Source organism: Sparus aurata, chromosome 6 (assembly GCF_900880675.1).
Source record: "Sparus aurata chromosome 6, fSpaAur1.1, whole genome shotgun sequence".
In the NCBI taxonomy this organism is placed as follows: Eukaryota; Metazoa; Chordata; class Actinopteri; order Spariformes; family Sparidae; genus Sparus; species Sparus aurata.
The window spans coordinates 9,072,533-9,097,116 of record NC_044192.1 but is presented as its reverse complement, the minus strand read 5'-3'; the positions used below and the strand labels follow the sequence as shown (position 1 = coordinate 9,097,116).

Below are 24,584 nucleotides of genomic sequence, written 5' to 3'. Positions count from 1 at the left end.
GTCGCAAGATTGGATTTCGACTTATCTGGATCGAATAAGTCATAGAATTAAGTTTTTTCAGGAGGGTGAGTTGCTCTGTAGTCTGGTGATACAGCATGAAAAAGGGAGTTTTACTTTGCTTCACCACTGTCGTCTTTTTTCTACAGGGGCCGCCAGAATCAACAAAAAAAATAAAAATGCAAGTTCCTGGCAGCAATTTCAAGCTGAGGATCTCTGAGCACTTTGTCCACCATCACTGTGTCCTGCATCCAATCCAATATGACAGCGGAGACAAAATCCTAGTAAGTGTTTAATCATGAAAACAAAAACAGAAAAACACAATATATAGACAAACGTGTTTTTAAGTACAGTATAAATAAAACATATATTAAGACATGTAACAGGGAGGTCAGACAAGCATCTCTGTTTATCACTCTACTGTTAAATACAAGAGAAGTGGTGTCAATTTAACAAAAAGTCGTTGGCAAAGTAAACACACTCATATTTACAATACAGGACAGCAGACTGGGTTCAAAAAGCATTTACAAATGATTTTTAGGAAGAAAATGTAACTCGCACAGAAACTATTTTAAAGTTCACGTGACTCATTTGTATGATCCTGAAGCCTCCCATCAGGGACGCAGAGCAGTGATTCAAAACTTAAAAATGATTTGTAAACATTGTTTGACTCAGATCGGCAGAGACGGAGACAATCAGATGCAGGAAAAAAAAAACTGTGAGAGACGTCAGAAAGAGGGTTTTTACACAACTCATTAAAAAATGAAACCAAATGTAAATGTAAAAACAATGAGAAGTTTAAAAATGTCACTCAGTCATTTGAGCTATGGAGGACTGAAACCGCCAAAATTAAAAAAGAAGAAAAAAAGGGTCAATAAATAAGCTAATATTGATGAATGCTCCAAAAAACTAACAAAAGTACTTTTTGACATTATTTAGAGTATAAAATGTGACATCAATTATTATCCTGTTTTAATTCAGCAGTGAGGTAAAAGTAAACAAATAAGGAAGCAACTAGAACCTCAGCCAAGGCTAAACAGTGCCCTTTTATATTCATAGATACCTGCCACTGAAATAAACCAGCTTATTCCCCAAGAAATTAGCAAAATGTTAAAAAAACATCCTGTCGCGCAATGTTAAAGACAGTGAGAACAACATCCCTGGATCCGTCCCTTTATCCAGATCCACAACAAAACTTTACGGGGTCTACTATCGGCCGAGACTCATCATCCATCCAAGTTTCTTGGAAATACATTCGGTAGTTTTTTCGAATCCTGCTCACAAACCAACCAACCAATAAACAAGCGAATGGAAGCGGGTGAAAGCATAATCTCCTTGGCGGGTTGAATCAAATAGAAATATAAATGTAGGTAACATTTTATAACTTAATTAATGCGTACATTTATTTTTAATATAGTGTTTGGTGCATTTGAGGGCATATTAATTTATTTACTGAATCTTAATTCATTATTTTTTGATTTTTTGATTTTGGCTCTTTCAGTCCTCCACAGTCGTCGACAAAGTGACAACAAAAAAGCTCTTTTTCTAGAAAATAGGGCATTGTGAACTGACCCCTCGTCATGTTTTCTTTAAAAACGATTCTGTAGTGATGCCGGAGTTACAAAAACGGAATTAAAACGGATGTATGGATTTTAACTGAACCTAGTAAGTGCTTAAAAGATGTTGAGTTGCTGGATTTTGACGATGTGGCTCATCCAACAATGCAACATTCAAACAAGTCACCTAGTAAGTCTGTTGTTTACATCATTGGATCGATTCTAAAACCAACAAGTCTCCACCTTTCAGCACCTGATCTGTTACTGGTGTCATGTGATGTCTTGGCTGATATTATCTACTCTGTCATGGGGTCATTTTTCCTGTTCGTCCTCCTCCATCTTGTCCTCCTCCTCCTCCTCCTCCTCTTCCTCCTTCTCAGATAGTGATGAAGCCTCCCTGGTCACTGCTGACTGACTCAGGTACCACGCAGCGACCCCTCCTCCTGGTCACACGTCGCTTCCGGTGGAATTTTGCGTAACACCGAAACCCTGAAACATCATAAAAACGACCTGTTATCAGAATAGATTCGACAGACAGGTGTGAATGTGCTGTAAGAAACAGGAAGTCGAATAACACAGATAACCTGCGAGTCTTTAGATTTTTACGTGCAGTTTGGATCACACAAACAGCGACATCTGCAGTGTTATAGACGGCAAGAGTAAAAAAAAAAATCAGCTCCAAACCCGTCTGAGGGATTTTTGCCACGTTTGGATATTTTAATAACAAACAGCCCTGAAGTGAAATCTGCCTCTGGAGCTCATGAACAATCTCTCAACTCAGCGTTTATTAACTCAAAACAATTTTACACGAAAATCAACATTTATTAACACTGGGACGTTTTCTGTTTACCACCGTGTCAGCCTGCCACTAATTGGCCGCTCCAGGGACCCTTACCCATCGCCAGTCAATGACTTTTTAAAAAACTTTAATTACAAACACAGAGACTTGTGGGAAATGTTTCTGAAACACGAGCGCAGATGAAAAGACGAACTGCTGCTGAACTCTTCGATGGATGCTGAAAGTGCCACCAAGTGGAGCGGGCGCTGCTTGAAAGGTGACGTTCTGGAGTCTGACGGAGAGTTGGATGAAAAGGTTGATAACACTCTCGTGGTTCAGCGTTAAATGCACTACGCGTGTAAGTAAAACAAGAGCTTAGAGGCTCAGAGGTTGGCTGTTTCTACAGTCATTCTAAATGTCTGGCAGCAGGTTTGAGTCCCTGCAACAATCAGCAAAAACAATTCAGGGTGTGCAAAAAGTTTTGCAGTGAGTAGCCAATTAAAAGGAAGCCAGAGGAGAAGATTTTTTTAAGCAAAGACTTTAACGAAGAACTAAATAAAACGGCTAAAAGGGACAGTGACAGAGCGCCAACAAAAATACAAGTCATCCTCGGTCAGTCATCCGATAAATGGAGAGAATTACTGGATCTGAAAATATTCAAACCCGATCATGAACTGACCGTCTTCCTCCTCGAGGTATTTTGCCTCCAAAACAAATACACGTGGTCACCAAGTCAAGAACCATTGTGCCGGCAATTGCGTGAGATGGGCGGAGTTGTCTATGACCCACAGCCGGGGAGTTTTAAAACCAGGAAACAGCTGATCACAGCAGTCAGTCCATCATTTCATCCACGGACGTCAAGATGAGCAACTGGACAGCTGCTGAGATCCAGGAGATGCTAGCGTCTCCTCGGTCTCTGTAGCTGTCTTCTTCGTTGTCTGCTTGTTGTTGTAGCGGCAAGCTAGGAACGGCCGCTACTTTCAAATTAAAAGCCCCCCGCTAAGAACCCAGTTCTAAACTCCAATGGGGTGTAATGTAAAGTTCTTATTTTGAAGACAAATTCGACCTGCTTCACTCTTCACGCCCATTTCGTGCTTCACGTCACATCACATGTTTACGCGGCCAAGTGGCGGCTTTTTGGAAAAGAGGGAATATTACACCTCCCTTTTAGAAAGACAAGGTGGCACATTGCAGCCTTTACCTTTGCTGCAAAGGTGCCAAGTTTTCTATCTAAAAGGGGCTATGGTCTTTACGACTTGAGGCGATGGAAACACTACCGCCTCTGTCCAGAGGGGGCGCCGAGATCAACTGAAAGTTTGTTGTAGCTACTTTAATATGAAGCTTAGCTCAAAAGCTGGAAACAGAGGGAAACAGCTAGTGTATCTTTGTCAAAAGGCAACAGACTTATTAGCAGCTCATCTTGCTTGTTTTATATATATATATATACATACATAAAACGACAGGGTAACAATGTTTGCTGCGGATAAGAGAGTGGTATCAGTGTGCTCATTTAACTCTCCACCTAAAAGAAAAGAAGTCTACTTTCCCAAATGTTGCACTCGTCCTTTACTTCGTGCCCTCCTGTCATGTGATACTGTGCTGTTAAAGTCGTGACACAGTTTCAACGCTGCAGCTCGGTGTCTTCACTCACCTTCCTCACACATGCAGTCATCGTAGCATTTGTTGTTGAGGCCTCTGTTGTGAGGTTTGCACTCGTGTTGTCTCAGATCACAACAGGAACCTTTAACAGAAGAAACACATGACGTTCACCAGATATTTACAATTAAGAAGATTTATATGAAATACTGAAAACTAGGACGAAAGTAGTAGAAGTGGTCATGTCGTGTCGAATGTCGTGCTCATTGTGATTTTAAAGGCTCTGAAAACTGGTGCTCTGAATCGTTTTTCAACAGTTTCTGGTTATTTCACGTTGAGTTTTTTTCTACTTCTGTCTTTACACTTTGATTTTGTGGGGTTGTTTGATTATGCAGCCTGATAATTCAAATCAAGTTTGATCAAATCAAAACCACAAGGTCCTGATGAAATTTTTTAAAAATCACATCACACTTTTCCATTAAATCACAAAGAGGACTACAAATCTACAATCCCAAGGACAACATGCACTGTTACAAGTCTTTCTGGCGTGTGAGTGTCAAGTGTGAAAACTTTTCTTTCAAACTTTTCTATAAAGAAGAATTAATTGATGCCACATTTTATGACTTCTGAAGCTCAAAGAAACATAGTTTAGTCACCTCGTCCTCCACGTCATCATGAATTATTTCGTTTTTTATTTATACTAATAGTTTCGTTATACAATCTTGCGTTGTGTAATGATAATTGAATCTTATGATGTAAATCTTTTGTATTTTTGCGCCTCACAGCGTCGCATTGTGACCGACCTGGGAGACAGTCCAGGTGGTGGTCGCACGGCTCGATAGCGTCGGCGTCCACGGTCACGTTTCCACTGCTGAGGTTCTTACTCCGCCTCTTGTCTGACGCAGCAGGAAATAAACATTCAAACACACAAAGAAACACATTCAGATGTTTTAATATGATAGGGGTAACTTAATATTAACATCCGTTACACATCAACAATTAAAGCTGATCACCTACCTTTCTTCCTGGACGACGGCCAGGTGTCCACTGGCTTCATGTCCTCGTAGTCTGTCCAATCAAAGAGCGCCATGTCCAACGTTGGCATCACCTCCCCTTGTCCCTTCCCTCTTCCAGACCTCTGAGAACGAAAAATAACATAATTGAAGTGAGTCTGTAGATTTTACGACTAACCCTACATCTTAGCGGGAGCATTTGCACGAGTCCCGTATGAGAAATCCTCACGGAGCAGCTCAAACATGCTGACGTGCAGATCTGTAAACACCTAATCCCGTCTTCAATTAGTCCCAGCACGCTGTGTAAGGTCTGCCTCCGCGATAATATGTGAGATATCTGCTTTATTTATGTATTCAAATACAACTGTGATCAGAATATGAAGCTGTGCATTAAAAACTAATCCTGGATTCGACTCAATCCGGCGTAGAAGCTGCTGTAGAGAGACCAATCCTGTCGCCTAAGACGAATGTTCAGTTACCGCAATTACAACTGCAGCTGCAGCGGGCGACTGTGGTCTGATTTGTCGACTGTGTTTTCTATATCGGTGTTGCGAGTAATCACGTTCAGGGGGTTTCACACGTCGGACTTGCAGAGCAGAGGCAGCGGCAGTCCGAGCTGCTTCATTGATTCATAAAACTGCCCTTGCAGAGTCGACAGAGATAGCAGCACAGCTTTAAAAAAAAGCCCATCGATCGGTGACAGAGAGCATGGCTGCCCGCGGTCTGGAATACAAATATTTGCCACAGCATTTGTCCTGTTAATGCAAACACAACGCACAGACGTATAGATTTAAACAGTTCATTACACACAACCGCAGGCTTTACTCCTCGCCAGTGAGGACGGAAAGCAACTAATACAGTGGACATTTCATTACTCCTGGACTGAATTTTAGTGAATTAATTTAATATATGCAATGTTTATTTCAAGTAAACCAGTGATTTTGATTAAACGTGTTAAATTATTCTAAGGCAGCCGTACTTTTCATATAAACTTCTTACTCTCTTCTGTTTCTGAGATCATTTCTGCCTTCTGTGTTTAATGCAGCACAGCAGTAATGTTTGTTAGCTGTGTTTTTGATCCTGATCAGACCAACAGGTGTTCATATGTGAGCAGCAACACGGCTGTTTGACTTCTAAAACAACGTGACTGTTACCAAAACACTTTGTGAAGCGACTTGTCATTTTCGTCTGATTTTGTTTGTGTTTTCTGTTTTTTTTTGTGGTGTCTTTCTCTCTCCTTTTCCATCCACACCTGCACACCTGCATCACCTTCATTGGCTCAGCCCTTTTGCCATAGCTCCTCCCCTTCTCACGACCCTCACCTGTGCCTCTCCACCTGTCTGTGTTGTGTTGTCCCCTTCCTGATCTTCTGTTCTGTTTATCTGAGTCTGCACCTGTGGTTTATTTTGAACAAACGCCTGCTTTCTCCTGTTTTTCCACCTTGTCTGCTCTCATTGTGACACAACTTAATGTGATTGATTAAAGCGGCCTTGTGTCGTTTTGGAGGAGAAATTCGAACTCAGAATTTTAATATTTGCAATATTAATGAGGTAATAATACAAACTCAGAATTGATTTCCTTCATAACTGAATAAATAAGCTGATCTCAGAGGATAATCAGGTCCACAGAACAGTTTGGAGCTAGAAAGGTGGCAGGGTCTGCCACATACAAACAAATTAAAATAATATGACACTGTCTTGTCCTTTAAAGCCCCTGTATGGAGTTTTTAACTGGATATGCAAAAGTCTCTGGTTTCTGCTGATGTGTCTCTGTTAACTACAACAGCAAATGAGCCCATCAGCGTGAAGATAAGCTTTTTCTAAGTAGTCTAATTCTATACCTCTGAAAGGCCTTGGTCGGGTCGGACCACTGACGAAACGATTTACGGCAGTCAGACCGGAACTGACGACATTCAGGATACGGCATAGCTGTTTTGTTGCTATGCTAGCCAGTGCTAACCGAGCTAAAACTTTTGTCATGGCTGATAATGAGACAAAGAAAAGAAAAAGAATTCGAACCGAAGACCAACGAAAGGCCGAGAGGGAATCCGGTCGAGCTAGGGCTAAAACACGGATAAACATTGGCGATTCCTTCGAGAGATGGAGAGAGTTGCGGGGCTTGAAGGGAGGGTCGGATCCAGAATTCGCCCGATTCCTCCCAGACAGGTTTGTAAATTTTATTTCATTTATGAAATGTAATGCGGGACGTAGTTTACAGCAATACATGAATTTATGTTGTTACAACAAAGCTGGCTAATGTTACCACTAGATTAGCTCTAGAGACTACACTCGTGAAAACGACAACAAACGTCTTAGATCACGCATCCATTTCAGCTGTGTGTATCAGCCCAGCCGACCTGCAACGATGCATCGGTAATATCCTCTGTCATTATAAATGATTCAGTTTCTTACTTAGAACAAAACATCCATCACAATCACTGTGACTTTGCTGTAATGCTAGCTCTGTAGCACCATGGGTAATATTGATAGCTGGGAAATTGCAGCGCAACAGCAGCATTACTTTGTTTCACCGGCGGCATATTATATTAAGTAGAAATACAAATAGACACATTACCTCGTCCATATGCACGCTGCAGATGGCTGCTAAAAAAAAAAAAAAAAAAAGTTTTCAAAGCAAGTCCCGTCGTCTTTCCGACGTTTCCAAAACAAATCTACACGCGCCGGCCAGACAAACATCTTCACAACAGTGGGCGCTAGAGCTCATGGGAAATGCAGTCTTCATTCCGGCAAAACACTACCGCTTTCGTCCAGCAGGGCCGCCAAAATCAACACTAAATGAAAAGTCTGTACAGGGGCTTTAAGGTCCGGTTGTTTTTCCAGTTTCTTCAGTCATGACATGACAAAGAGAGTTTGTTTATTTAGTTTGTAGTTAAAAAAAAAATCCATCAGTGTAGATCTTTCTCTTTTGTTTCAGATTTCATCCCCAAAACTACAGACTGCTCCTTTAATGTTCAACAGCATCTCATCACCTTCATCAGAAAATGTTGTATCTCTTACTTTCTTACTATTACGATACTACTTTGATTAATCGTGCAGCTCTAATGTAAAATCACCATCATCTTCAAATTGCTTCAAACAGTCCAAACCCGAAAGACTCTTTACTGCCATAAATCACAAAGGAAACCGATTCTTCCCTCGGCTGACTGATCAATTAATCAATAAATAGCCCACCTCTAAAACAATCAATGACTGCTGGTGGGATACAGGATGCAAACTGAAGGCTCTGATGTTTGTTCGGAGCCACGTGAGAACAGAGGAGCTTTCTCCTAAGAAATCTAAAACCAATAAAGACGTTTTTTTTGTTCCCTGGAGAATAAACATCTTCAGTTTTAGAAGCTCCTCGACCTTTTCCTGTTCAAACAGACCTTTTGCCAAATTGTCAGCAGCCCGCACTTGATATCACATAATCGAGAAAGCGTACTGTCAAGAGAATTAGCTGAGTACTTTCATGCTCCCAAAGAGATAATCCCCTCTAAACTTCACTGACACTATGATCCGCACTCTCGCACTTCCCTCGAGCATAAAAATGTGTTCTTTTCACCCTGTGGCAGCGATAATACGACTCTAAGAATAGAAAAAATGATCAGTACAGGAGATTGCTCTTTCTTTTTAACGCTTACAAACTGTGGGGTACAATGCACGGCGAGGCGGCTATTTTGAGGTTTAGACTTTAAGTCATTACAAATATATTGCATTGTGATTGCAAGAACTGACTCCTCCGACACTTCACCTCCAGCGCTGATGTGTAATGACTCCGCTTTGTTCGTAGTCGTCACGCTTTACTGTATATTTCCATATTTTCATGTCAGTGTAGTTCCCATAACAACAGCTGAGATGAAAATAAAAACCCGATGAGCAGTTTAAATCTCTGCAGCTCCCTTAACAGTTAAAGTAAGTACCTTTTGACTGATACATACATTCGTATAAAGGTATGAGTATCATGAGCTCAGATATTCCAGCTCAGTTAAATAACGTCTCTTAGATAAGTATGTGATGACACTGCTGTAAAACAAAACTCCCCCGTGGATTCCTCGCCGATAACTTTCCACAATGAAAAGCCATAAAAACGTTGCCACCGTCTCTTTTCCTCGCGCGGAGGAAACAAAACAGAAACGTTAGACGCTCTAATGAAGTCACCAGGACTTTGAAACGTCTCCTGAGGAATATTTGGTCCCTGAAAGACATCTATCAAAAAACTGAGAATCAACATCTTCATGGAAACAGATCCATACTTGCGCTTCCTTTCTCGCCCTCAGGAAACGAGCCAATATGGAAATATCAATCAGATTAATTGCAGGGGGGATACCTGCTCGTGCTCCGCTGCTCATTAAACCATCAGCAGAAGATCGAACATTAATTAAGAAGCCCTGCCACACGGTCGTGCCACTGAACCGAGGATCAGGGAGGGCTATCGCTTTTTTTTTTTTTTTCCTTCTGTGGTGCGATTATATCTGACTGCTCTCAAAGCAAAGACTCACGACTGCTGGACGCTCAGACGTCGACAGTCAGACATACTGACGGTCCAATCTGCATTCATCAAACACAGAGGCAGACCGGGGAAGACAAGAGCAAAGACAAGTTTAACATGTTGAACTGCTTTAATCCTGAACACTTTGTAACAACCTGCAGGGGCGGCTCCACTGGTTTCAAAAAGAAATCCAATTAAATGTAAGCTTATGAGAAAAAAACCCAACTTCTCAGTGGATTTATTCCCTCAGTAAACAGTTTCTTAATGAGTTTATGGTCTCGATTTCAAGTTTCAAGTCATCTTCATTACAACACGATGTTCATTTTGTCCAATTCAAGGTAAAATAGGCGATAAAGCAGCGTATGCTTTAGAGCGTGTTTACCTTGTGTCTGACAAGTCGCTACCGCAGCGTGTAATCAGGATTTCTTTCGAATCGCTTGATGAACCTTTTGAATGGTGTGTTTACAAGCAGCAACCGACAAATCCTGCAGGGACGTCTGTGCCGCGTTGTCTTGAGCTGCACTCCTTCGAACAAAACAACATGTCAGTCAAACAATGTGGGTGATCCCGTGACTTCGGCCTTTATTTCCCACCGACGCCCTACAAGCTGTCGGGTGTTTTGTAGCGGCAGCTGTGACAAAAACGCTCTTACAAAGCGGGCACCGGCTCAACGTCTCCTGATATCAGGTGCCAGTCTTGTCTTAAAGAGTCTCATTTGTAACGGCGCCAACATGAAAGGCGTTTGGGGGAAAACACGTGTGAGCGTCTTTTCTTTCGTGTAAATGCTGTTTATGCATACTGTCGAGGCGTCACGCTGGGGGAGTGTGACAGGTGGCGAGTGGTGCCTCGCGCACTCCTGCAGGTTTTTCGGTGTGTGCTGCCCACGAGCACAAAAAAAGACTCTCCAAGCTCGCATACGTTTTTGCCCTGCCGTGGTTTCTAATAAAGGAAGGCAGTTATAGAAAATGTGAACTGTGTGGTTCTGATCCCGGAGGCGTCGTTTTATTATACAGAACGCGGCCGTATTTATCACACGCACACTGTGACCGAGAGCCAGTGAGTCTGGCCTGCTGGAGGATATTTTTCACGAGCGGCACCTCCAGGTTCACGCCGCAGAGAGTGTCATTTCCAAGATGAGCTATGAGGTTTGTGGCGGCGTAACGGCAGTAATGGGGCCCATTTTCGCTCTACTTCCCCCGCACACTGGGATCACACTGTGCCACAACAGACGCAGCCTTTAATAAGCACTTGGGTTTCGTTGGGGTTACCTGGGGTTTGGTGGAGGCCGGGGGCAGCGTTGGGGGATGCTCGTTCATCACCGTGGTAACCATGGAGGAGCCGGAGCCAAAGACGGCAGCGATGGGGGAGGGGGCTTCACTGGGCGGGGTCACGCTGAAGGAGGGGGAGGCGGAGGAGGAGGAGGAGGAGGAGGGATCGTCGAACAGATCTCTGTCCCTAAACGCAGAGCTGAGCTCGGGTTCAGGAAGAAACCCTGGACAGACAGGACGGACAAAGAGAGAAAATATTATCCCTACGTCTGTGGGAGGCTTACAGACAATTTAACATATTTTCATTATCATATCTGTGTGCAAAAAGTTTGAAAAAACCAGAACAAATAATAATTAATCAGCACCCATGAGGCTTAATGACAACCATCTGTCATTTAGTTAGCTCTGATTCTCTCCAGATTGATTTTTACATTTCATTTGGCACAGGTGGCGCCCAAATTGACTTGGATGTGTTGTGACTACATAATGCACAATTCTCTAACAAACATGGGACCAGTTTATTGATCAAATTTTAACCAAAAACCCCTTTCAGTCTCAGTTTTTTTTTTGCTTTTTTCAACAACAATAACATATTTTCCCAATAAAAGTCTGGTTTATTCTGAATAATCAGCAGATCTCACTGTCAACAGGTGTCACACAGACTATTTATACTGTAAAGACTAGTTACAATTCAATTTAGTTACTCTTCTCACTGAGGATGGTAAATTATCTGCAGACACCAAGCAGGATGTTGTTTATGGATACAGATGTGACCGTGAAAAGTGCTCTGTGGAACTTCTGTGCTGCGCTGGAGGACACTCGTTAGCTTTATGTTACCGGACTCCATTTCTAAACTAATGTTAGCGACTGCTGCTCTCTGTTAGCGGAGCAAAGAGAGTCACATCCTTTGGACTCGCTTCTGTAGAGAGTTGCACGTGCACATTACCGATCGAGCGGCCAGCAATGATCGGTAACTGACAAAGAGGCCGGCGGCGATGTACGGGTGGTTATTTCAAACCCAATTCAGACTAAACGCTCATCGAGTGCTGTTTGAAAAGAGATGAATGTTGAAGTATTTTACACGCCTGCATCCGTAACTTCAATGCATGTCATGAGGGGAAGAGTGTCTCCATCACTGCCAGTCGGCGCTGACACCTGTGACTACTGCAGAGCCATTTGATCTTGGAGTGAATTAAAACTATACCCATTCCCACTGAAGACAAAGCAAGGTGTCTGTAGATCCAGTGTGAAAGGTTAACTGCTGTTATAACTCACAATGTCCTCTGTGAAAAATCCCTTTAGCTCCTTGTTGCTTGGAACAAACTGCAGTGGATAATTAGTAAGAACGAAGGTCTTTATTTTGAGTGTTTGTGTCACAGGACTCACCTTTTCCGTGCCGCCCCTTTTCGTGCCGACTCCCTTGTCTCCTGTGCTCGAAGTGGTGTCCGTGCCCGTTCCCGTGTCCGTGCCCCCTCCCTTTGCGTGTCCCCAGAAGGTCGTTGTCCCGGGCCTGCTGTGGACTTTTCATACTCATTCGAGGTCTGTCTCTGTCCCTGCCCGGGCCCATCTCCAGTCTCACCGGGCTCAAACTCTCCAGGCCCGTCCCGTCGTCCTCAGGCCTGGCCAGGGGGTGCAGGGGCCTGTGGGAGAGCAGCCCGGCTCCTCCTTTGGCGCCGCGGGCACCCTGACCTCCGCGCTCCCTGCTGTAGCGGTGGCCCTGGAGGCCCTGCAGAGGGTGCTGCAGGGTGTTGCCGCCACCTGCTGAGGTCTGCGCCTGTCTCCTCTTGCCGTGAGGGGCTCCGGGCTCGGCGCTGTGCGACAGGACCAGGGTGGCAAACAGGAACGCCAGCAGAAGACTCCAGGAGAGAGCCATTGTCTGTACAGCACAACTCCACCTGCTGGGAGGAGAAAATACATCTCAGTACCGCTCACATTCAGATTCAAATCACCGACGCTGAAACTTAATGTAGATTTAAGCGGCGCTCGTGATTGTTCGCACAGAACAGGCCGAACAATCCGGTGGTTTCGGAGGATTATATCGAGCACACATCATCATAATTGATCAGTCAACTGATGTAAAACCACGAGTCCTCCAGTTTTGTGACGTGTCTGTCCCGCTGTTTTCCTTCTTCCATCACCCGTCTTACGAATTCATGCGGCATCCCTCCTCGGCCTCTTCAGCGGGCCCGTTTGTCTGGACTCGGCGGGTTTGAGGAGGCGATAAAGAGACAGACAGACACTCGTGCTTCTTCTAAGAAATGACTTCCCAGCCTTCATTCCTGCGCCCCTTCAACGCCTCACTCAGTATGAGAAACCGCACCGCACACATCCTCCATCGCCGCCTATTCAGTGGTCTCGAGGGCCCTCCGACCGTACCTTTCATTACAAAAGTCAACATATCTGCGAGGTGTGACTGAACTGAAATATGAGGTTCTGTGTGTCGGCATTAAAGGCCCGGCAGGTTGTCCATACGTGAAGAAAATGCTTCACCTTTTTTTTATTCATATATTAAAGTTTGAAGTCGGGCAAAATTCAAATCGTGATTTAATGTCACTAAAAGTTTGTTTGCTCACTCTAATGACATTCAGCTGCACGTGTATGTTGAGGGATTATAAAGAAAAGGAAGCCACGAGGACATTTTCCTTGAGAACGTGCTATGATTTGATTCATGAGTGCATTTACAGTCTGAAACGAGTCCAGTTGCCTACGATGCAGCACCGAGAGTTACCATGACCCGGATGTTTCGTAGGCAGCTGGACTTGTTTCAGTGTCTTGAAGACATTTCGCCGCTCGTCCAAGAGGCTTCTTCAGTTCTAACTGACTGGAGGGGAGTCGCAGGCTTTTTAACCCTGTGTGGGAGTGTCCTTACAGAGTCGTTAAGGACACGTGTGAGCTCTGATTTGACCCAACCGGCTTCATTTGGGTTACTCGGAGAGCCTTGGTGTGAATGGTTATTCAGCTGTCTGGAGAAGGAACTCAGTGCTGCATTGTAGTTGGGTGATAAGTAATGTTGTAGGTCACCTCCTCTTCCTCTTCCTGACCCAGAAGAGGGCCGGTTGGGTCAACAATGAGGTCAGCAGCCCCCTTGTTTCAACGTTACTTGACGACGGCAATGAAAACAAGTCTAACACCCAAATAACTACATATATTAGATGTTGAAATCATTCACATAGAAATTCAAATATTCAGATTCTGTCCGACACTTGGGGGATTTTAGTGTTGGCAAAGGGAGAAATAGTAAGAAAACAAAGTAAGCAAACATCCAAATAGATACGATACTGTTCCACTTAACCTTTATATATGATACATAATCAATAATGTGTCGTCTTCATTCAGTGCACCACACACCAGATAAGTAAACGCCGGTTGTCCTCATGTCATGTCAGATGACTGGTCGTGCTGTTGCTTCTAAACACGATTTGGTTTTGTTTGGTCGTTCGCATTCAAACACTGCGACAAGCCACACACACACACACACACACACACACACACACACACATTATGGTGCTGTGGCAGGCGACTCCTTTGTGTTAAAAGACAAACGGCGGTGCAGAGCATACAGAAAATCAATGAGGGAGAAGTATTGAGCTGCTGGTGATGGTGTGTGTGTGTGTGTGTGTGTGTGTGTGTGTGTTGTGTTGTGTTTTGTTGAAGGGGGGGGGTTGATAAGATCTCTGCTCTTTCATCACGCTGACACACACCAAGTTTAAAACACACACCCTTGGGTTTACACTGGGTTATTTAGTTGTTTCTAAAAACAGGACCGGGGTTGTGTGTGTGTGTGTGTGTGTGTGCGGGGTGGAGAGGATGCTGCCGATGTCGGGGGAAATTTGCAGTGGGAGCGCAGGCAGCAGCCTCGGGGGATTTAGAGGCAGACTGCGTCGGCTGGCCTCTGGGAGTTCGACCAGCTGTGCAGTTTGCAAACAAGAGTGTGAGGCTGGCTGCTGAGGTGAGACCTTTATCTCCAAACAGGCCCTCAGAGTGTCGGGGGGGGGGGAGGAGGGAAGTCGGCCGTGTCACACACAAACTGTTTAGCTTGGATTACACTCGGTCTGCTTGACACATGAGGTGCTGCTGCTGCTGCAGAGTGGTCTGGACCTTGTACGACCAAAGGGGTCATTTAATAAGAAAACAATCCAAAGTGGACCGTGGGTGAGGCAGTGCAGAAAGAGGGTCACATCATGTCAGCCTTTGATAGATTTCTATTGAACGAACGGTTCAACATTTGGGAAAATACGCTCATTTTTTTTTTTTTTTTTTGCTTGCTTGCTTGCCGAGAGTTGGATAAGAACATTTATGCCACTCTAAAGTTTGTAGAGTAAACATGTCGCTACGGAATTGGTGTGACGGTTTATCAAAACATGGACTCAAATGCAACACGCACAGTGGCGGGTAGGTAAAAGAACAAGAGGTGAGCTTTATTAATAAGGTGTCCAAACGCAAAGGTCCAACTATCCATAATGCAGGCAAAGGAAAGTCCAAGAAAAAAACTAAAGAGTAAAACAAAACTGAGGACAAACCAGATAAACCATGGAGGACGATAAGGGAAGACAGAGGACATACGAGGGAACAGGAACAGGAACACAAGGATGGAAACAGACAAACCAACGCAGAGTAAAGGAAAAACAACAGACTTCAGTCCACAAGGGCTGATGAAGACATGAAACACAGGAGTACACAGAGAAAGGGCAGGGAAACAGACAAAGACAGGAAGTGGAAAGTAAAACACGACACGTGCAGATTAGCTATCAACATGAGACCGAAAACCCAAACCATCAAACTTGTCTTTGCAAAATGCATCACAAAAGACCCTTTACATGAAATTTGCAGACGTTTTGACTTGTCACATCAGGAAAAGCACAGTGTCCAAAATGTCCACCGTGACCAGGCTCTACAGGAGCAAACAGCGAGCCAAGCTCTGCCCTCAGCTCAGTAATAAACCGGGTATATCTCGTCTCTCTTATCTCCAGAAAACAAACAAAAACGAGACTGTGACAGCTTCAGAAAACCTCCTCACCACGACTTTCAGCGATCGTGCTCTGTAGCTTTCTGAAACAGACAAACCAACATTGTCACCCACATTATGCAGCGACGGATGAGGTGTGAGGAGGGGAGAGAGTACGCTGGGTTTGAACTTCCCTCCTCGCTCTCTCTTTGCCATTTGTTCCACGGTTATTTCTGTCACTTCTCATGTGAACAAGCGAGTGCGATGCTGCGAACGCCGTCTAGGAGAGACTGTCTGAGACATGAGCACCGTTATCCCCAAATTTAAACTAATTTGCACGTGTGTGTGTGTGTGTGTGTGCCTGTTATAAACACTTCTAATGCGGTAAGAAAAAAACAAAGTCCTGCACACAACCGACTGTGAAACCACAATGTGTCACTTTCATAGTTCTCGATCGTGTAGAAATTAAACAAACAAGATTAAATGTGTTCATTTGTGAGCTTTTGTTACCGTTGGACAGAGTGAGGCTAGCTGTTTCCACCTGTTTCCTGTCTTTGTGCTAAGCTAAGCTAAACCGCCTCCACCTGTTCTTCTCAACCGATTAGCAAGAAAGCTAATAATTATCCTGAAATCTTGAACTATTACTAATCGAGCTGCGACGATAAGATCAAAATAAAATTAATTAGCAACTATTTTGATACAAGATTAATTGATTTTAGACTGTTGGTTGAACATAAAGCGCAATCTGATGATGTCACTTTGGGCTCTGGTAAATTGTGATTTGCGATTTTTTTTTATTTTGGCATTTTATGACTAAAGGATTCATTGATTTGTGGTGAAAACAATCAGCAGTTTAACTACATTTTGATGATCAAATAGCGAGAAAGGATGTCGGTGGAATATTCCGTGAATGCGAACACGATCCCGAAGATTTTTCCTTTCGTCTCGGGAATCGAGCGATTAAAAAAAAAAAAAAAAAAACAGAGCCAACCAATTTCTTGTTTGTACCTGTTTGTCACAATTAGGATTAACACTCTGAATGTTTTCCGAAATAGAGCCAGAGAAGAATCAGCCGAGGCGGAGATAATAGCAGCAACAGCGCGTCGACGTGACCCTTTGAAAAATTAATTTTCCAGACATAAAAGAAAGATGTGACACCTCCACAGAAACAGAAGGCACCGCGCGTCAACCCCATCAAATCTAAAGCCTGAATAGACCTGTCATGAGAAAGAGGCGGCGGGCGGAGATGGAGGGCGAGCGAGTATCTCGGCACAGCAGTGCCCCGTTTTCCCCTTTTAGACTTTCATGTGCCGCTAACAGGTGGTCCTTTGAGGAGACGCAGGATGGGGACGATAATGGAGCACTCTGGGTGGCATTCCGGGTTTTAAGCACAGTCTCTTGTGTGTGATAAACAACCTCTGCGAACAACACAGCCTCCTGCCAGAGCTCGTATTATACATGGCTGTGTGTTGTCGGCGGGGCACAGCAGGGCGAGCATCTGCTACCGAGGCGATGGGAGGCCAAACAAGTGGCCTGGAACTGACGAGCTGGAGATAATGCAACATTTAAACAGTCACTGGTGCCGTACGGAAAAACAGACAGAAATCAGCCTTTGGACTTTAAGATTTCGTGGCTTTAAAAGAGTCCAAAATATGTTATTCGATCATCTACTTTCAAGGGGGCGTCTTCTACGTGAACATCTGCCAAAGTTCTGCTTGTTTCACTTTGTCAGCCTGTGATCTGCTCACCGTCGAAAACACGATGTCGCGTATTTTTGTGCATGAGTCAGAATTTAACAATATTTAAAATCACAATCTGATGACAGAAACGCGGAGCTGTTTCCACACAGTCCTAAAGAAGCAGCAGATCCGGAGACGTTCTGAATGTTGAACTCGTGATAAATAATCCTCAAGGATACTGAGCTCTAACTTTACATTTTGATTATTCAGTCATAAATATTTACCGTTGCAAAAAAAATAATAAAGATTTGAAACCCGAGCTTTCAAGCGGAGTCACTGTTGTGGCCTCGTAGAAGTAAATATAGAGCCTTTATATGAATGTTTCACTTCAAGGAGAGGGATTTATTATAATTGCAGAGGATTCGACCACGTGACGCACTAAATCGGTGGCTCCCAAAGCCCGGAGGGGGGGGGGCCGCGACCCCAAGGGAGGGTCTGGAGTTATATCAGGACGAGGCTAAATGAATCAAAGCATGGACGAGTTTGTGAAGGGACGACCAAATCAGAGACAAGAATAACATGAGGAGGAACATCTCACCCTCAGTGGTTTAGTGTATTTCTTGCAAAGAAAAATGTGGGAAGTGATTTTGAGAAAATCTTTTGAAAGCAGTGACACTGTAAAAAAAAAAAAGAAAAATAGAGAAGATCCACAGTTCCTTTTGATATCATCCACTATAGAAAAAAGTTTGGGAACCGCTGCACAAAACTATCAACCAACATGAGCTGAGAGTCTCCGGTCGACCCAGCAGATCCTTCAACTCGTGCACGTAGTGAAAAAATCTAGTCAAAAGAGATTGTTGTCGGGTTTCATCCGAGTAAAAACCTGAGAGACGACAAACTCGCATCCACATTAATGAAAAGGTTTTCTTCAATTTGACTACAGATGTATCTTTTTCAATCAATACGATGAAATGTCGATTAAATGTCGGTGTCATGTTTAAAATACTCATCTGATGATATTGTGTAAATAATTCAGCCTCCTAAATCGTTTCTGTTTCTTTCTCTGCTCACTCTGTCGCAGTACGTGGCGGTAAACCATCGGCCATAAGTCGGAAAGAAGTGGAAAAAGTCGCAGTAGCTGCCCGGCTAGCTCCTACCACAGAGTGCCACGACGCTCTGCTCTGATTTTATGGCCGTCTGAATACCATTTTGGCCTCTGGAGTTTGGGTAGCGAATATTCGAAGCCTCTGTTGGAAGGAGGAGGGAGCGCTGAGCATGACATGAGAAGAATCAGCCGGACTTTTCTCTGTCCTTGACTGAGATGGAAGGCAAAGAGTTGCAAAATGTGTCTTTCAGTTTATTAAAAGGCATTATTTTTTAAGGATTCTGCTTTTCTACGGTCTTGTTGTTTGTATTATTATTTGTTATTGAATAAAAGTACATTTCCCAAAAGGTTTGGTGCGTTTTTATGCTTGTTTGTGATCCTGAGTGTTTCGTTAAACAAGGTATTGATCGGCTGCACTTAGAAAACAGACAAACGAAAAAACCCCTTATCTGAATATCCCAAGAAAAAACACAAAACCGATTATCCACCAATCAAACAAATGCGTGAGCAGTGAAATAAACACATCCAGCCCGAGTTGATTTGCATTAAAATAGCACATTATCCCAGTTTATATGTTGTACATTAAAAAATCCATTCACAATTTTATCGCAGCATCAGTAGTCCAGTGACTTTACAGCCAATCAAACATCCTCACAGCCAACAGAGCAACAGCAACATGGAAGTGTTGGTAGAAATGTACACTATCGACAAAAACAACACTCGGTGTGTTATTGCAGTGACACACAACAGCACACACACTCTATGGGCTGCAAAAGGTGTGTGTCGTCTGAGGACATCCTCGGGATAATCGCGGTGTCAGGGGAAATTCACAGCGCCGACGTAATCGAGTGTAAAGCACCACATAAATAAATAAGCGTTTTTCTGAAAGGAACGCGACAGCTGTGGGACGACTTCACGTCTCACTCTGACCTCAAGACAGGATTTAAGATCCGACGCTCAGATCCTGAGGTGGCGATGTCGAGGTTTATTGATGTCTGAGCTCTGGGAAGAGTGCGAAGAGAAAATACGTGCCGCTATATAAACCATAGTGGAATCTCAAAAAAATCAATTCTGCATCTCCAGGAAAGCCTGTGCACGGGAACCACAGAGCAAACTGTTTTATCACCAGGGACACGTGAATCAGAGTGGAGAGAGGAAGTGAGAGCTAATCTTGCTAAAAAAAAAAGGGGGCACCGTTGGAAGCCTGGATGATTAAGCTGTGCTGAGATCGGAGACATCTCTCCAGTCTGCGATCAATCGGTCAGTCCCTAAAGCGTGGCGGCACTTCTGACACACGCGTTATGAAAAATATACTTTGAGAGAGCTGATGAGGAAGGTGAGGGAGGAAAGAGCAGCGAGGTGGAGCAGGAGGCGACCCTCCCCGGTATTAAATTGCTGTACGTGTGCATCTCTTTCTTAGCTTCACCTGCTGGGACACCAAAACCTCCAGGAGCCATCTGCTCCTGTTGTTTTATCTCTCATAGCAACCAGCGGGGCCAGAAGGAGCCAGCAAACAAAGACCCCACAAACAGGCTGTCGGAGCGGAGCTGTCAAGTCAGGCAGAGCAGAGGCCACCTTCAGGATTTCTTCTTTTCTTCTTCTTCCCCTTCTTCTTCTTCTTGGCCACATGCTGAGATTAAAGGTTTAAAGGAATAGTTCAGGGTTTGGGGGAATACGCTCTCTTTTCCAGAGTTCACGGGGTTTCAGCAGGAGAACAGTTCATATATAAAGTATTGAATTCTGACATATCAGCGTTAGAAGAAAATACATATTTTTTGTGTGAGATTATAATTAAGTCTCTTGTTTCGTTCATTGGTTTTCAAAAGCTGCATGTGTTAAATAATGAGCTATAGAAAGAGGCACTTAGCTTAGCTTAGCATAAACAATGAAAATCAAGGGAACTTGCTACAGAAAAGTAACAAAATCTAAAAATCAGCGTTTGAAAAAAAAGCTCAGTCGTCACTTTTAATCTTGTTTGTTTCATCCACACAAAAACAAAAACTGTCACAACAACGATTTGATTCTATGTGCCGACTTCCTCCAGGTGAAGTTTCTGCTCCCAGTTAAAAAAAAACAAAACAACCAGTATTCATGTTGATCTCTTCCCATCACATCCAGAGATTTGTTTAACTGGCTGTAAGTCTCACAGGAGAAAGAGCTCACAGTATTGATTACTGATCGTACAAGACATAGCAACCCTGCTCAGGATCATTTTAACACAACAGACTGATTGTTGATCGTCCTGTTTTGAGATATGATTCTTGGACTGACACGTTTCACCTTCTCTCTCGATGTTTTGTCTCATTTCGCTGATCTACTTTCTTTTCTTGTCACTGCAGACGTTGACCTTAAACTGGCAACAGACAAGCCGTTAGCTTCAATGTACCTTTATGAAGTCAATGTAGATCTCACAATGTGACGACTGTAGAATAATGAGAGTTTAGATTTGAGTTATTCTGCATAAACCTCGCTCTCACTGTGCTATTTTGTCGGCCATTGTCTGGCACGAAGTCTCCTGGGAAAATGTAGCCTGACTTCTGATGCAGACTGGCACCGTTTCTGCTTTCATGTCTCCGTCAGAGACTGAATTAATGAATAAACTCACGTTTTCACCTGTGCTGTTGGCGTGTTGAACTCTGAGAGAGAAACAGAAACACCACTTGGAAAAGCAAGGTGGGCAGAAAATGACTTTCCACTTTAACTTTGATTTGACTTTAACTTTGTACTGTCACGTGTTTGGTTTTGGGGGAAAAAGCCAAAGAAATTATCCAACTAAAAGGGAAAATACAGGATAAAGAAACCACCCGGCACACACAGAGGTCACAAGAACAAAACTAAATATCTCCTTTCAGCTTCTCGGCTCGGCGAGCAAACAGCTTAATTATCTCTTCTGTGACAGATAATGAGAAGAAAGTGCATGATTAAGTGTAATTGACTCTAATAAAAAAAAAGATGTGTCACCAACAAAACTCAGCTGAGCTCCAAACGGAGCCACGCCGAATATCCGATGCGCTAACAAACACTTTTATTTCTCCCGTTTCGGGTGGAAATACGTCCAGTTCGCGCCGACAAATCATCATAAATATCAGCTCAATAACGGGCGCCCAAATTACAGCTCCAGTCAACGCCGCCGCATAATAAACGCCTCTGCCAAGCTGCAGTTGACGCCATAAAACTTCATTTCCTAAAGGGCCAATAGCAGCGACTTCAGCAGTATAAAAGTGCTTTGTCTCCCCCGAAATCCTCCACAAACAATGTCAGGACTGGGATTCACACACGTTGACTGGGAGGGGAGGGGTTGATTTTGCAGCTTTTGAGGTGCGTATTGGATGGCAAAGGCCTCTGGAACCAACACAGGATGGTAAAAAAAACAAAAAAAACAAAAAACAAACAAGAGCCATAAGGAAGGTCCATCTGTCAGCGAGGGAGCCGGAGCAGGAGAGAGCAGAGAGACACCCGATGATTCACCGCTAATGTGGTTTGCAGGTAACGACAGATGTTGGGGCGAGACCAGAACATCGTCGCTGATGCACGGTAACATCCGGCGACGTGGCCCTTATCTCGTGTTCGAGCGCGCACACACATTCACACGTTCACACATTCACACACTACTTTCTCTCCGTGACAATCAGTGCATGCACACACACACACACACACACACACACACACACAGCGGGGGGAACCTCCTCCAGACACCCACATAGAGGCAGGTTCCAAAAATGCTGTGAGACACGAACAGCACCAGAAGCAGAGCAAGAGGCGTCCCACGGAGAGGAGAGAGAATGAGAGAGACAAAAGGGAGGAGGAGGAGGAGGAGGAGGAGGAGGAAGGGGGGAGAAACTGAGAGGAGAGGAGAAAATAAGATGTAACGCGGTGAGGGAGGAGAGAGAGGAGAGAGAGGAGAGAGAGACAGAGGGAGGATTTATTCCGTCTTAATTAGAACAAAGTGTCGGTGGCATCTTTCATTCGGTGGCAGATAAGGACACCAGCTGAATCCCTTCTAACACTCGCACAACAACAAAGCTTTGGCCTCCGAGACCAACAACACAACTTGTTAGATGTGGACACCTGGGTCTGTGTGTGTGTGTGTGTGTGGGAACAGTTTGACCAGTCGGCAGGGGGGAAACACTGGTGTTTAGAGATGATCAAGTGAAGCATGTAAACGCATTATATGAACCCAAAGTTTTCTCTGTCCTCGCTCCTCCGGTGGCAGCGAGCGGCGCAGACCGGCTGCCAGCGTTTGAAAGAGCCTCGATCAAACGGGTGCAGCCACGCTCGGCACTGACGTCCTACACCACCAGCACCACCAGCACCACCATGGTGGAGGAGAGCGGGCGGATGTTCGGTAATGTAGCTCAAACTCAGGACAACAGAAATTAAAAAAAGAAAGGTTTGTGTGTCGACCGAATAGATGGAAAATATGATCTTTAAAGGTGCAACATGTAGATCATTTTAATCAGATGAGAAAGAGCTCCATTAAGAATAAACAAACATCACGATATCATAGTTCACATGGCGGACCCTGCCACCTTTCCGGCCTCAAACAGTGTTCTTGTTTTCTTCTGAGAACAGTGTGCTTATCTGTTATCGCAAAAAAAAAAATAGATATCTATGTTTGTCTTATCAGCTCATTAATGCTGCAAATGTTCAAATTCTGACTTTGCTTTTACAGCGTGCTCCTTTAAAGGTCGTTTGACTCCAAGTCTGTCAGCCGAATTATGTAAAATGTGAATTTTGAGAGAGAGAGAATAAAAAAAAAAACTAAATTAATTTCCGCTCGAACATCAAACGTTAAGCGTCTCCTCTGGGTTATCTCTCCTTTATCAGGTATCAGCGCATCCGAGCCTCGTTGTGGCCCCGAGGTCGACTCGCTGTGGGGTCCCTGATCACGTCTGATGCCTCCCCGCTGATTGACTCGCAATTAATTAACATCAGCTCATTAACGAGAGCCCACAAATATTGGTGCTCTGCAGCATGTTCCACTTTTTAATTGCACGGTGTCACACTGAGACCCCCAACTTTAATCTCTCTCTTTCTCACCTCCCCTCCTCTTTCCTCCCCTCCTTTATCTGTCACACACACACACACACCCACCCACACACACACACACAGACAGACACACAGACACACACACAACTGTTAGTGTGTCTGTGTGTGTGTCTGTGTGTGTGTGTGTGTGCAGGAAGCAACAATGAGCTGTCAGGAAGAGATAATCGCTGCAATCATTTCTGATTCTCCTCACCGTTCATCCCGTGAATTCCTTTGTGATGCTGATCTGAGTTTTAACGCATGACAGCAGGAAACAGCAGCACAAGAGTTCAGCTGATGATCGCTTTAACTCTCACGTCTAATTTCTCCTGAATGCTCTCAGTCCATCTCGTGTTGATCGACTCTCTATGTCTGACAAGTCAAACTGCCTTTGATATGTAATAATCTGTGAAACTGGGAAGGGCAACAATTTGTGCGTTAAATTAAGTTATAAGAGGTGATGCCGGTGCGTTTTTACGCGCGCACGCAGCCCTAAATCATGCGTAATCGTAAATTCTGGTCAGTTATAGCCGCAGATCTGAGGTCTGTTTCACGAGGGGTCCAGAACACGATACACGAAATACCATAAATTAACATAAAGTCATTTGAGCATCAGATAAAAAAAAAAACACAAAACGATCCAAGACACAAAAGGAAAACGCCGCTGACGCCACTTTCGTTACAAAGCGCACTCACACCGGGAATCACGCAATTAGTGTTAAAAACATAATTCCTTACCCGCGTTTGTCGGTTTGTTTGTTTGTTGTTTGTTTGTTTGTTGTTGTTGTTGTTCCTCTGTGGTTGTTCACGGTTTGAACAGCAGCTCGGTCATCAGGCTGCAGGCTGACAGCGGACAGGACCGACACACCTCAGCAGTCCGCCCCGGGATGTGCCGAGCATCCGGACCGACTCCCGCTTCTTAAGAGGAGAGGAGCCACCACCGGCTCCGAGGGGCGCGCTCCCGAGTGCGCGTCCACGTCACGGGCTCGGGCTGACTTGGAGGGGCGCGTGAGAGACAGGAAGTGTGAGTCGGTGTGTGTGTGTGTGTGCGTGATGTCATTAGTCTTTCAGTATGAGTTTGAGGCTTTCAATACTTTATGTCACTTTTTTTTTTGAAGCGAGAGAAGAAGA

At 44.1% G+C, this 24,584-nt stretch overlaps 1 protein-coding gene across 2 annotated transcripts; it reads right to left on the bottom strand.

Moving 5' to 3' along the window:
• Positions 1-276: 276 nt before the first annotated feature.
• Positions 277-24,427, bottom strand: draxina (dorsal inhibitory axon guidance protein a). Of its 2 annotated transcripts, none has more exons than XM_030421291.1 (7): positions 24,192-24,427; positions 12,083-12,591; positions 10,697-10,920; positions 4,945-5,065; positions 4,731-4,823; positions 3,983-4,072; positions 277-2,042 (listed from the first exon to the last, which is right to left on the bottom strand). In XM_030421291.1, the coding sequence occupies exons 2-7, from the start codon at positions 12,567-12,569 to the stop codon at positions 1,930-1,932; spliced, it is 1,128 nt and encodes a 375-aa protein (XP_030277151.1). In that variant the 5' UTR covers positions 12,570-12,591; positions 24,192-24,427; the 3' UTR covers positions 277-1,929. The 2 variants fall into 2 exon arrangements, with proteins under 2 accessions (XP_030277151.1, XP_030277150.1); XM_030421290.1 differs by having other exon boundaries at positions 12,083-12,594; positions 24,192-24,426.
• Between the last annotated feature and the right edge of the window lie 157 nt (positions 24,428-24,584).

What these genes read in the sequence shown, in the direction of transcription:
- draxina (XM_030421291.1), bottom strand. Translation starts at nt 12,569, where the DNA reads ATGGCTCTCTCCTGGAGTCTTCTGCTGGCGTTCCTGTTTGCCACCCTG. An exon ending in AAAGGGGCGGCACGGAAAAG is followed by an intron (nt 10,921 to 12,082) that starts GTGAGTCCTGTG and finishes CTGTCTGTCCAG; the next exon opens with GGTTTCTTCCTGAACCCGAG. An exon ending in TGACTGCATGTGTGAGGAAG is followed by an intron (nt 2,043 to 3,982) that starts GTGAGTGAAGAC and finishes ATGATGTTTCAG; the next exon opens with GGTTTCGGTGTTACGCAAAA.